General features: G+C 39.7%; 1 protein-coding gene across 2 annotated transcripts in view; it reads right to left on the reverse strand.

The window, feature by feature from the left end:
• Positions 1-14799, reverse strand: part of LOC101847707 (dnaJ homolog subfamily C member 13) — a 336952-nt gene that overhangs the window by 49572 nt on the left and 272581 nt on the right. For both annotated transcript variants that reach the window (XM_005092779.3, XM_005092778.3), the window contains 3 exons: positions 11662-11761; positions 10141-10215; positions 5552-5752 (listed from right to left, as the gene is read on the reverse strand). In XM_005092779.3, coding sequence (XP_005092836.1) covers positions 5552-5752; positions 10141-10215; positions 11662-11761 — 376 coding nt within the window. The remainder of the gene's footprint in view (positions 1-5551; positions 5753-10140; positions 10216-11661; positions 11762-14799) is intronic.

Raw genomic sequence — 14799 nt, forward strand, 5'->3', positions numbered from 1 at the left:
GGGCGTAATTGCCAGATTCAAACTGGTTAACAAAGACCTGCCTAGATGATGGTGTTATCTGCACACCATCTTTTATACTCTTGGTGCACCTCTGCCTTGCTGTTAAACGTCGGCTCGATATAGCGTTTTGAAAAGGATTTCCGGCAATAATGGGACTTATTGCCACTCCTGAGTTTTGGGCTGCTGCTGAGTTTCTGTGTTTTGAGCTTAACAAACTTGAGCTCTAATCGTGAGATGAGTAATCCCAGTGGTATTAGGGAACATCTTTTTGCATACTGGAACTAGTCCACTTCCAACATTGAGATGATACCTCTAGGTGTTACTCCTACTGGAGTCTGATTGCTCCTCACGATGTCTACCAACAGGAACCTTGTGAAACAACGATTTCACCAGAACATTTCTTTGAGGCCAAGGCATTGCCCATGCCTCTTTGTATATGTTCTGTCTGGTTTCATTGGTTAAATCCCTGCATTTAACCCCATCAGTCTTGCAGTTGCATCATTCTCCTAACAGCTTTGTTGGCTTCTCAGAAAAAGTGTATTTTGAGCCACATTTCTCATATTTTCTTCCTAAATAGGCTCCCCCTTTACCTCTTTTATGTTTGTTGATATTTTTCTTCCAATTGTCTTTAGCCACTTTCATTTTGTTTTACCTTGGGGTGATCTCATCTGCCTTTTCTTGAGCCACAGTGTTGTTTACATTATAAGAGGGTTCATGAACGTGCCGTTCTCCTCCAGCCACTTCTCCGATGGCTTTTTCATCTACAGTGTTGGAATCACTTGTGTCTTGGTTTTTCTCTATCATCCCAGTCCATAATGTGAGCAGGTTCTTCCAGTTCTTGTGGTATGCTGTCGGTAATATCACCCACAGCCTCCACTGATTTTTTTATCCCTGACAACTGCATCCAGCAATGAATGATAAGTATTTGATGAGGAATAACGGAGTGGTTGCTCTGCTACTGCCTTTTATCTGTTTGCCCATCGACAGCTTTGGATTCACGGCGTGACCCTGTTGCTTCTTGGTACTCAGCTATTGGTCTACACGAACATGTGTCTCCTTCAAAGTTTCTTTCCGTTTCAAAGTTTTCCTCTTCGTCTTCTTCAATAATGCGATCGGCTGATTCCCATTCAAATTGTTGTCCACAACTTGTGTCATTGCACCCTTGCTTATCCAAATCCATGTCTGTATTTTCATCTACCTCTTGTGGGATAGTACCATCTACAGTCTGCACTGGTTCTTGAACAGTAGCTGCCCCATCGAACAAGGCGAGATCATTAGATAAAGAGCCAAGGGACACGTTTGCAATCATACTCCCTTGGTTGAGGATGTTGTCTTTTACTGAAGGCCAATAACAATTCTACCTGCTTTTATTAACAGTCTGGTTTATCAATACATTATCTGCATCATTAAAGACAACACGTTCAGAGAGAATAATATCATTCAAAGTGCTGTCATCTGGTTCTGTCTCATCAGATGGGATGGGTGTTGAACTTCTAACCCTCTGCAGATGTTCTGAAGGACGAGGTGGCGTATAAGCTACTCTCGTCTTTGAAAGGCACATCATCTTCACAGCTCGACTGAGAGGATACATTTTCTGTTGGAGAAAAAAACCATAATAGGTTTACTGAACATCTATTGTAAATAGTGGTCTTTGTTAATCTGCAAAGAATAACATTATTAGAGTATTTTTGCTTCAACAAGCAGTAGTTGCGGTTGTGTAAATGATGTTAACGAGGATCATGATGTTGGACAATGATGAAACTACTACTACTACTGCTACTGCTGCTGCTGCTGCTGCTGCTGCTGCTGCTGCTGCTGCTGCTTCTACTACTACTACCATTACTACCACTACTACTACTACTACTATTACTACTACTACTACTACTTCTTTTGTGACGAATCAAAATAGCTGAAATGGATGGGGAGACTACAGTGGTAATGGTGGGATCATAGTTCTATTTACCTCAGAGTTGCAATGAATTCTGGCAACAAGCCAATGTGTGGACTCACAATGTATAGAGATCTGAGATATAATTAATGCAATACTTAACGTTAGTTTCATGGGATAAAGCTATTCTAATAGGAAGAAAGAAAGTGGAGAAGACATAAAACTTTTTCGGAGGGTGTTAATGCTGCTGACTGGTTGAAATTATCAGTATTAAAGTAAGTTCATCAACTGGTGGTGATAATGCCAGAGACTAAGAAAGTTTTGGGAAAATACATCTTTAAGACATCAAAGTAGCAACAAGACTCATTCTGCTTCAACTAAATAATACCATGGCCATTATCGGTATTTTCTGAATAAAAAACATTGCTGTAACACTAACAGTCCAGAAAGAATACTCGATGTTTTTGTGGATTTTAAAATATATTTCCGCTATATTAAAAACAATCATTAATTTAATAAAAACACAAAAATTAAAACCAACAAACAACAACAAAAAAACAACAACATTGCAATAAGTTCACAGTAACAATTGCTGGGCGCTAATCGTGGAAGCGCCACATACCAGCCACCAGCAGGCTGCACCTTGCTACAGTAAGCGTGTTAGCACCACTTGCACGAAGCCGGCTATCGTGTTGTGAAATGTTTTGACCGTGCTAAACGTGCATGCGCCTAAAATACAGCTATAAACTACCTTTAAAGCTTATTTTTTTCATCTACAGCTAAATACACACAGCCTGAACAAAATAACTTACCATTTGATGGTGCAATCTCTTGAAACTTGTGAGAAATTGTGGTTTCTGTCATCCGTCTGTCGACCGGCGGATGCACGGGTAGAGAATCCAAGTTCAGTACGATTCTGTCATGTGAGATTAGATCACAGGACTATTTCGCGCCAAATTTATCATGCGATTGTTTTGGAATTTCCTGTGTGGTTTCGGAAGACTTCGAGATTCATTTTTAGACCAAAAAAGGTACTTGACCTAATTTGGCGCTTGCACGGTTAGAGTCGGACACCGACGATATATTTATATATATATATATATATATATATATATATATATATATTATACATTTTAATTTAAAGTATTTGCTTTCCATTGTGTGTGCAAATTAGATGCTATGAACAGCAGACCTCCTTTATTTTGACGAGACAAAGTCGAGTCTAGGTTTCTACATGTATTTTGTTTTCATATATATATTTACTAATCAAATAACACACCTTAGCGTATTGAGTTCAATCAGTCAGTCAGACTTGTTTTATGCCCAATCATCTCCTAATTTCTATAAGACTACTGTTGTCTAAATGTAGATATCGAGAGGCTCCATTAAAATATGAAATCAATACCCAACAACAATAACGATGAATATCTTCTATGTTAAAGAAACACCAAACCATATCAGATGAAGGCAGGGGGGGGGGGGGGGGATAAGAGTTTGAGTCTTTTTTGATATAACTATACTCGGTTTAGATCTAAATCTATTGTTGTAGTCTTCACCTAAGATCCCACAATTTATAATTCCGGTTCACTTAAGATTCCGCTGTTCAACAATAAACCAAACAAAGCAACAACAAATTTTACTACACTAGTCAGCCCTAAGATAAATTATCCCCCTCTGAAGTGTGAAGGGACTAAAAACGCTGCTTTCCCTATCGTACTTTACTGAACAAAAAAACAACCTTAAAAGGTCATCCATGCTCATGCATGGGATCACATCTCCGCTCTAAATCTCGATGCGAGCTACAAGGTTGCTCCATACACAAGGATTTTATGACAAAGGGATCACGCCTGGGTGTGAACTCCTCATCGACGCCTTTGATTTTGCCAAATATCGAACTCGCAATAACAGCCTAGCTACTGCCTCAGCTTACAGACAGCCAAAGCATGATCCGTTAGGTAGAGTCAACAAGGCCGCGTCATACCCATGTCCATCAAATTATCAGGGAGGCATGTAGAAGAATATTATGTCAACATGATTGCCCATCACCATGAACGGCTGATAAGGACAGAGGAACGCAAGGACAAAAGCTAACAAAGACTGTACTATTCCTGAAACAATAATAGTAAGTTTTAATCTCATTCAAAAAGTCCAAACGTGCTGTTATCTCTCTTTTTTTAAAATTTGAAATTATTGTGCCCTCCACTTTGTGACAAACAGGAAACATAATTATTGTGATCAATAATAGGCCTATTTTTGTTTATAGACCAAGACATAATACTGTTAGCAATCATATAAAGCTGGCATCGACCCTCTTTTGAGTTCGCTGTTCCTTACACATAAAGCGAGTTATGGCACACGCCTAGAATCATGCAGTCATATCTTAAATTCAGTTTAAAAAATACATTTTTCACCATTTCTTATCATAATTAAATCTTTTAGCGTCTTTAGGGATTATCTTTATGATTTGGTATGTTTGATAATTTTATGATACTTGGATAAGTTTTCTTCTTATTTTGCCGATTTTCTTAATTTTTAAACTAACTATACAACATAAAACTCTTAAATAATTGAACAGTCCCTAGGCTTTCTCAGTTGCCTAGAACAGTCCGTATCACACACAGAATTAAATTTTTTTTCTCCCTGTCATTCTATCTGTCAACCCGTTAGTAGATCACAATCTCTCTCTCTGTCTTTCTCTTTCTTTTATTTAATTCTCCCCATTCTCCTTCGTCCCTTCCCAAGACCCGCCCCTCCTCTTTCATCCCAGCCCCATCCCCTCTTCCTTGCGTGCATTCCCTCACCCCGCCCACCCCCACAATGTGGTATATTAAAGCTTGCAGGGAGAGAAATGGTCAACACCTGGAGATACGAACAGTCATTGCCTCCATGGGTTTAAGTGGCAATATTAATTTTATATAAATTTACTCTTCACGGCACAGATAAAGACTATACGAAATGGAACAAAATGGTTGATTTTTAAGAAGTTGCCAAGTTATGCTTTTTTTTTTAAACTTGATAATTTTCTAACATAATGATTGATTATTTTTTTTCATACTGACCAAAGTAATGTTTGAATTTGATTTCTTCGAAGTTTAGCTGAAATTGGTTCAAACACGACTGAGTTATGGCCCTTTAAATGGATCTTCTTTTACTTCCAGTACACACATGTAATTTAAAACTAGTTTAAATCTTTCCTAACTTTCAGAGCCGTAATAATTTAAGATATCAATGGAGAGAGAAAGAGAGAGAGAGAGAGAGAGAGAGAGAGAGAGAGAGAGAGAGAGAGAGAGAGGGAGGGGGAGGGGGAGAAGGAGAGGGAGAGGGAGAGGGAAAGAGGGAGAGGGAAAGGAGGGGGAAAGGAGGGGGAGGGGGTTGCTCAGGATCATATCTAACTACCTATTGTACTTATAATTATGTGTGTTGAATTTGAACTGACAATGTTGAATTTGAACTCTCTATTGTTACATTTGATAGCGTTATTCTGATATTTGAGCATCCCCGTGTTACAATTGCTCACTCTATTTTGATGTTTGAACTCTTTATGACTTTATGTTGAATTTAATTTGACTATGTTGAATAAATTTTTTAATGTTTCATTTGAACTTTCTATTTTGGTATTTGATCGGGAAAAGTGTAAAAAGTGTTCTACTGGAAGATCTCTACCTTCAAACATATGCACAGCAGCCTCCGCAGAGTCCCTCATGGCATCCATGAAGATTGGAGGCAGAAACTTGTTTAGCACGATGCGCACCTTGGGACCCACCAGCTTGTCTGAGAGCATCTTAGAGAACAGTTCAGCCGTCTTCTCTCGTACTGTCGGATTGGTCGAGTTACAGAACAGGTCCAGCAGGTACACTAAGCATCCTGAAATAGAACCATGATCTGATCACTAGAGGTATTTGAGTTTATAATGAATTGCAGTTTTTGCATGATGACATTCATCAGAAACGATTAGGTTCATGTTCATTTTTAACATGGCCTGAGCCAAAATCTTTTAGTGATAAGGCAAAAGAAAAAGAGACTATTATTTGGGAGGGAAATAAACCATTCTTATTTGTGCTATAACTGTTGCCTATGACTACAGCAGAAAAAAAAATCAAGGTCAACTATATGTACCATTATAATTAAGAGCTGTCACTGCCATCGTTACATGCACTGCTATTTTCAAATGATTCAAATCCTGTCTACCCCCCGCGAAGCATGGATAAGGATCTATACAGGCGGATCTGCCACTGATGCCGTGAAAAGAGGAGGAGGGGGAGAGTACATACAGTTCCCAAATGGACAACCCCAAGCAGAGGTAGTCCCAACCAGGCTGCATTGTACAAACTACAAGGCAGTGATGAAGGTTCATATACAAGCAGCAGACGTCATCAGGGATGTGGTAGACCCCAAAAGCCAAATAGTATTTTTAACAGATGCCATCTCAGTACTGCAGGCAATCACTGCTGACAAACTCCCAAGGCTGCAAGAAGTAAAGGGGGGCATCCCATGCACAAGGATCAGCTGTAGTGAATCCCATTGCACTATGGTGTCTTACGAAATGAACTGGTGGACAAGATGACCCAACTAGGCCTTATAAATACATGGCAGCACCACAGACACCAGATAGCTGCCATGAGCTGTCCCGTCAAGAACAAATGATTATCTTCAGACTAAGAACACAACACACAAGACAGAGAAAATACATGTGCAGATGTTTTAAACTAGTACAATAGCCAAAATGCCAGTATGGAGAGGCAGACCAAACTGTGGAACATATTCTATTGCACTGCAAGACACACAGGGCCTGAGACAGGAAACGTGGCCAACTTCACTAACACTACAAGAGAAGTAATACAGGCCGACAGATGAACGGCCCAGTATATCATAGATACCAGACTTAAGCAACAGGGTAATTATCAGAAGAGGGGAAAGAAAGAGGAAGACAATTTGCAATAATTTGTTGCTGGCACAAGCCGAAAAGTAGATATGGGAGGTTGAAAGGAGATGAAAATACAATACAGTGTATTGGCCATAGATTCTGATGAGGAAAGAGAAGTCACTTTCACTGTATCTGACCGAATGTCTACACATCAACTGATATCATACATATTACTGCACAGGTATCTAAAATTCATTTTTAAAACAACCACATGATTTGCTGACAAAATCAATAATGTCCCATATTTTGATCAAAGTAGAGTTCTGGGGAACCATTTGCCCCTGAGACAAAACTGTCTACCAAGCCTAGGGCGGTCAGTAGGATCTTTCATAAAAGCAGTTGATGCAACATGTTTCGGGTGATGTCCAGCGGGATTACATCTCACATCCCTGGTCTGCTATTGTGAATTTGTTATTGATAGCCATGCCCCAGCCAGCATAAAAAAGCCTCAAATAATCTTTTACCAATTCTGACGGAAAAAAAGATCAGGTTTGGGAGTGTGCGGACAAGTTTACTAAATGTGTGTTTAAAATATGTGACCCTCCCGCTCTAAATCAGTCATATGAAGGACTGTGTGGACAAGTTTATTACATGTTAGTTTAAAATATGTGACCCTACCATTCAAAATCAGTCATATTAAAGAAATTTCAAAATTGAGTTAACATAATTTCCTAAAACTATCGCCATTTTACTACAATTTGGGAAAACATGAAGTAAATAAGACAATATTTGACAAAAATATGGAATGTTTAAGTATGCAAGGTACGGAAACACAAAAAGGAGATAAAGGGCTCCGAAGTTGAGCAACATGTTTCTATAGCAATGGAGGTCTTAGAATTGATATAGAGACTTGAAATTTGGCAATTATCTTGGCTAGACCACTGCAAGGTAACAAACAGAAGAAGAAAACTATTCATTTACAGAAAAAAAAACTTATGGACAAAATAACATTTCAATAACAATGGACTTCACATAAAATACAACTTGTTAGCATTGAAGGCTACTAGGTATCAGAAACTACATTTTCAAAGCTGTCTGTCAATTTTTTTTGGATCCACCTGAAAGGTCGGTGTCTCCTGAGAATGTTGGTACAATACTTTTATCTCTCAGTCAATTTTTAAGAAAATATCAGCTGTTTTAATTTCAATATAATCAAATATTGTAATATTGGCATACACAAACACACACACACATAGACTGCCTTGATGGCCTCTTGGTAATCTTTAAAAAACCCACAATATAAACGAACTTTTAAAGTCAATCGAAGTGTAAAACTGAAAGATGAACATGTGTGCCATAAGTGAGCGAGCAGCCTACACCTACAGTCAGTTGTTTATGTAAAGAAGCTTGAAGTGGGCTAGGAGTTACCATTTTTACTCCGTCCAATCAGAGCCCTCAGCCGTTCATAGTGACACCAAGTTGTTTACATTTCAGACCATTAATGTTCAGAAAGGGGTCTAAATCTAAAAAGAGGGGTGAATGAAGGATGTTGAAGCAAGGTGGCCATGAGGTAATGATTCTATAAATAATCTCACAGCTACACAACAACAGGTCAAATGTTTGAAATGATTCTGAGGTTCAAATTCTTTTATCTTGAAACCCAAGGTCACAACAAACCACCCACACCTCCAAAATAAATCAAAATAAAATATTTATAGTCCATTATAGTTTGTTATTTTGACCTTAAATAAAGCAGAAGACATTAAACTTTCAATAGATCCAAAAAACAAAAAATTCATGGAAAGTCACTTTTTACTCTTTTAAAGCCTCGTAGGTCCAAATAGTAGGCTATATTGCGTCTTATGACTGACTTTGATCAGGCAGACACATAGGCAATAAAGTGTATGTTTTTTTCTTTTTTTTGCAACCATTTAGATTCATTTTTCATTGATTCATGGAAGTATACAAGTACACCGTATACCACTTAAAATTATTCTGAGGAATAAGCTTGTGAACCATTCCCAATTACAGTTTTAGTTCGACTCTATTTATTTTGTTATGGCTCAATGCATTCATACAACTGCACAATTGTCATTCGTCCATACAGGGTGGTCCAATGGACTCACATATCGACATGTATGTCAGTTGTGTGAATTCATTATTCTATTTTAAGAGGACATGGAAACGCCCTTTAAAGGGAAAAAGAGGGCGATTCTGAATTGATGAGGTCATTTATGCGGTTTCATTGGACTGTTTACAATATGTTAGATGTATTTGTTTCACAAAGTAGTGGAATGAGGCGCTAGTCAATTTTTGGGCAAAAGGACTTATTGGTATCATTCTAAAGCTTGTTCATTTGTCTTGCTTTTCATTTAAAAATACCCATCTATCAAGAATAGAAGTCAAGATTTTTACGCTTGAAGGAGGCAGGGGTTGTCTGGTATTAGAGGTAAAATTAGTGAGAAAATTGCCAAGAGAGTTTGGTGACTTCCACAACTTTAGTGTCCCTGGAAACAACAACTTTACATTTTTTGTACCTTTGACCAACATTTTTCAGGTTAATCCAACCAGAAATATGTTTTTACATGGACATTTAAAGCGTTGAGCCCCCCCCCCCCTCAATAAAAAAGCCAGTTTCTTCTATTTCATTATTTTGACGTATTTCACCACTATGTCACACATTTATCTGTAGCCCATCCCTTAACATAGCATTACAAAAACTGAGCAAAAGAAATATTTACTTTTTCCGGCAACTGTTACCTTGCAAGGTAATGTTGTTCTTGACTAATGCCACTCTGACCTCTTCTATCCATCTTTTTCTGGGCCAGCCCCTTCCTTTGTTTCCGTTGAATTTCTGATAGTATGCTCTTGATGCTATACTGTCTGGTGGTAGTCCCCTGACGGATGCCTAAACCATTTAATTTGTTGTTCATCTAGCCATGTACTTATCTATTTAGGTCTGTCCATTTTTTTCTTCTTTCTTTTGGTTCAAGAATTTTAATATTTACTGCCATCATGCTGGGGCCCGTCACAACTTTACGAGAGCCCCTTTAGCCATATGTTTTACGGAGATCTGGGATACTGAAGCGGCCTTATGGGCAAGCCCACATCATAATTCACCTGATCCTAGCAATCCCTTACTTAGCATGTTATCACCTCCCATAATGTTGACGAGGAACTATGGTTCCGGGGGGAACTACGGGTTTGTAGCAAAAGACACAAAAACTGACCTGCTTCTAAACTCCAGCTTACAGTCCCCAATACTGGGAGATTTATCTGAATCTTGTGCATATGGTACAGGGGGACATTGTTTAAAGGAGACCTGCCTCTTCATAGCCTTTAAAAACATTTCAGAATGGTACACAAAAGTGACAGCCATGCATCTCACCTTTGACCATAGCCTCCTTGACAATCTGTGTATTCGACATAAGGGAAAACAGACTCTCCAGAGTCAGAATACGACCTGGAAATGAAGGGGGGGCGGGAAGAAGGATTAAAAAAAAACCTTTAGAAAACTGTGAAAGCAATTTAGTTCAGAGGATTTAAGTAAAGATGATTTACGTCAGTTAATTTTAGTAAGAGTTTTGTGGGACTCACAACTGCATAAGGTCATGTGAACGGGCGAAAAAAAGTTGGTTCTATTCGCAATAGTTCACTGCACAGCCCGATTCTGGTCAATACCTCTACTAAAATACAAAAAATTTGGTGTAAATAAATTCTTAACTTAAAATAACTTTTTAAATAACATAAAAATTTTTAAACCATGTATTTCACAATTTTCCTTAAGGGCCAATGGCCTTTATAAAATCAAGAATTCTGGTGGGATCAATGACGGAAAACAGATCTTGCAATTTTTTTGCATCTAAAATATTTCCTTCGAGTCTCTCCGAAGTCTAGACATTCTGTTAGAAATTTGTCTAATGCTAAATGTGTTGCTTCCGACACAAAACGGCTTCTCTTCCCCCTGAAGGAGGTACTTGTGTGTCAGGGACGTGTGAGTGATGCATAATTGAGTAAAAATGACTTCGTCTCTTCTGGAGAGGCCTGAAGGTTTTCGCGGACCCAGTTTGGGCTTGATGTTGTGTAATTGATTGTTTTCTGGTTTATTCCAATGAGTCTTCCACAGACTGGAGGTGTAGTTTTTTACTTTATTTTTTAAGTCAGTCTGTGGGAGAGTGTTCGTCGTTGATACCAATAGAATGGACAAGGATTCCTTCGCCAGGAGGTCCACCTGCTCGTTTACACAGATGCCCACATGGCTAGGAAGCCATGAGAACACAATACTTTTCCCGGTTTCAGCCCGAGCGTGTATTTTTTGTTGTAACCTAACTATTTTTGGGTGTAAGAGTGTGTAGTTTATATGTGAGGGGATGCAAGACAGAGTCAGATAGGAAGGAAAGATTTGTTAGGAGAATTTTCTACGGAGTCCAATGCCCTGGTAGAAATATCAACTTCTGAGGTTGTCTATGTGATGTATGTTTTGCACATAGCAAATATTGACAATAATGGCAAAGGCACAATCAGCATAGCTTAACTCATTCGCTATGGCGAGCCGAGGGCAGCGGCACAGCGAAAGTGTCTTCCGTATGCCAAGCCGCTCCCGACGGCTCGAGCACCGATCTATAATTTTAGCTTAGATTTTATTCAAATCTACATATCCATGTTAAAATAAAGGTTGTTATATAACATTGACTTCCGGATCAAACGTTTCCACCGAAAATCGGAAGTTTAGGTTCTGTACTGAAACATCATTTCGTAGTTTTTGCGACTTTGTTAAGCTTTGAATTTTTCTCTCTGCACAGGTATTCAACACCAAAAAGATGAACATCCAATCTAACCTCATTCAAAAACCATTTTTTGAAGAAAAAGCAAAAAGCCTATAAAATTCCTAAAGCATTAATGTACTCACAGGCAGGGACACTTTGTAAGGAGAAGAGAAGATACCCTAAAACCTCTGCTGCTGCAATGTCCTTCACACATTCCTGATTGCCAGTAACACAGTTTATGACCTGTGGAGGAATAATGCGAACAGCTGCATTTAACAGAGATTTCTACAAAATTTCTCAATGCTTAGTTGACACCAAAGGGCAAAGTGATTCACAACACAGCCCAATCAACCATCTGGACAAAGCACTGAGAAAAATATGTACCAGCAGGACAGAGATGAATTCTGTCTCAAGCAGGAATTAATCTGTCATGTCATGTACTTTCAGCGAGACATAATTTAAGATCAGATCAGCTGTCCAAAGTCTTGTTTCAATGTTCACAAAACTATTTTTAAGCACAACTCTAGAGAGTTATATCAAAGACATAATTTCATTGAAGTAGGGGGTTTCATGGAAACATTTTTGAATCAATAATTAGACAAAGATACATGTTACCAGGTAGAGCTAAAAGAGCTGAGAAAAAAGAAAAAAAAACAACATGAAAATTGAATTAAAAAATGCAAGTTTTGAGTTGTGAATAAGGGCATTTTTCGGGGATAATTAATCTATTATCTATTTGTGCTGGCCAAATTTTGTTATTCAAAAGGCTTTTTAATGGCTGCATTGATCGACATGCGGTTTTCGCCAAAATATTCTTTAAAATATTCTCCAGATCATGGCACCCTTCGTTTTTTTCAGTTTCGAGATAGTTTTGCTGCAAAAAGCTAAATTTCTTTATTTCGCCGATCGCTTTTGTAGGCCGACGCTTCTGTCTCTGTAATTTTAGAAAATCCGCTAGGTTTGTTTATTTCAAGTCGTACTTCCGTTCGATACTATCGCGCATTGTCATGCAATACTGAGCACTGTTTTAAGTGTGCGACCCATATAGATCTGGCCTTATGTCTTATTTTTTTACTTGGTGCTAAATTCGACTGTGATCCTTTCGTTTGACGCCCATCATCGCTTTTTCTGGACTCCTTTGTCAAATTCTTTTTCTTGCTACTGGGAACAACATTAATAGATCTTAGATACGAATCTAGATCTAGACTTAGATAACGCCTGACCATGCCGAAAAGAAAACGAAGTTCTGAAGTTGGAACCCCTCGAGCTCGCAAAGGTCGAGGTGGTCTAGATCAACAACAAAATGATGGGGACTCTCTAGATCTAAATCTCCCAAAAGCATTCCTCTACATTGTCAATTCCTTTCAGTACGTGTGCTACATTGGGGAACTGACGACACAGTGTACACACTGCCTGGCCATAAGATTTTCATATAAAACACAAGGTATGTGCTGTAGCAATGGCAAAGTTCATCTGCATCCATTTCCAAAACCACCCCCTGAACTGCAAATCCTTCAGTCTGGTGTGTCGACACTGTCCACTCACTTTCTGGAGAAAATCAGGCTGTACAACAATTGCTTTCAGCTCACATCCATGGGCTATACCGATGCAACCCTCAATGGATGGAATCCACAGTTTCGAGTGCAGGGTCAAGTATAGCATCGTATTGGCTCTCTCCTTCCTGCCACCCAAAATGAGCATTCATTTCTTTAAATTTATTTCATGGAAAGTGATGCAGCCTCAGAGAGATCAGCCATGTTGCATTGCCATAATTCGTATGTCATAATCTGAAATGTGCATATGAATTTGCACGCTCACATTTCGAATAGTCTGTAGAAGTGTCATGCAAAGTTTCGTGGGCCTAGGTTAATTTGTCATTGAGCTAGAATTTTTTAAAACGCTGTCAGAGGAAAGCGAACAAGCTATAGACACTGCCTCCGTGATTTTGAAGACGTCGGTGTGTTCCTTTTACAGTGTATAGCAGCCCTTTCGTGGATTATTATTTTTTTTAGTGCTTTGTGTGATGGTGAAAGGCGAAATCTGTATTTTGTGATTGTGAAGGGCTAGACAGCAATACACTGAAGCAATGTAGATCAAGAAAGGAGTTAATCAAGGAAGACTTAAGGTAAACTAAAGAGATCTAGAAGCCAGGTATGACTGTGAAATGCTAGACAGCAAGGTACATGCAGATGTAAAAAGCCTCTGCGGCGTAGACCAGTAGGAGCAGTGACGCAAAGGCGCCGACCCCGAGCAAAGCCGGGTGCTCAGCTAGTTACTTATATACAGACAAGAGGATGGCATCAAATTGTGGTTTTGAATCTAATTCTATAAGAATGCCTACAGTCTTGAGCAAAAGTATACATTCTTTAGATCAGCAAAAAGTGATGCATCCAATGACAGAGCATACAAGCAAAGATCAGATGGATACAGGGGAAGAGAACCAGCGCCTACGGCTACAGGTTATGTGGAGGAGGATACTGGTGTTTAGACAAATCTTCTGGGGAGGAAACATGCGTATCCGTGTCCGCGGGACTATACGGAAGCAGCTACCAAGCTGAAACTACCACCCTGCTCCGCGCATTGCAATGGCTGGAAAAACAACCACGTTTACAAAGAATCCACATCTTCACAGACTCCAAGTCAGTTGTTCAACACTTAATGTCCGGAGTGACTGCAGTTCGTACTGAGATAGAGGACAAAATGTGGACCACTATCTGCCAATGCTGTGAAATCCACGGACACCTTCACATACAATGGATACCAGGACATTGCGACATCTACGGGAACGACAGAGCTGACGCCTTGGCCAACAAGGGAGGCCGCCTCGACCAGTCCAACACTCCAGTCGATATTGCGTCAGCAAGCTCGTGCATCTCGCGTTACATCATTGCCCACGCATGGGAGAAAGCGCGAGTGCACGACTCCGTCGGGGGAAAGGTGAAGGACCTTACTGTCAGACAGAGAAGAGTGTTATCGCAGCTAAGATGCAGCGCGAAGAGCCCCATCCTGCAGACGTATCTCCATGCAATAGGCTCCGCTCCCAATGATTCCTGTCTGGCGTGTGGCACAAGTCCTGACGACCTGCAGCACGCACTGTATGAGTGCCCACGGGGGGAAGCACATCGAGGCCCACTTATGGAGAACAACGTGAGACCGGGCCCGGATGTACTCTGGACGAGGCCACAAGAGGTTGCCGCTTACCTGTCTGCCTGCGGCAGACTGCCGCCCTCCTAACGGAGGCCAGCCAGAAGAAGAAGAAGAAGAAGAACCAGCGCCTGTGG

The sequence above is a fragment of the Aplysia californica genome, unplaced genomic scaffold (assembly GCF_000002075.1).
Source record: "Aplysia californica isolate F4 #8 unplaced genomic scaffold, AplCal3.0 scaffold00052, whole genome shotgun sequence".
In the NCBI taxonomy this organism is placed as follows: Eukaryota; Metazoa; Mollusca; class Gastropoda; order Aplysiida; family Aplysiidae; genus Aplysia; species Aplysia californica.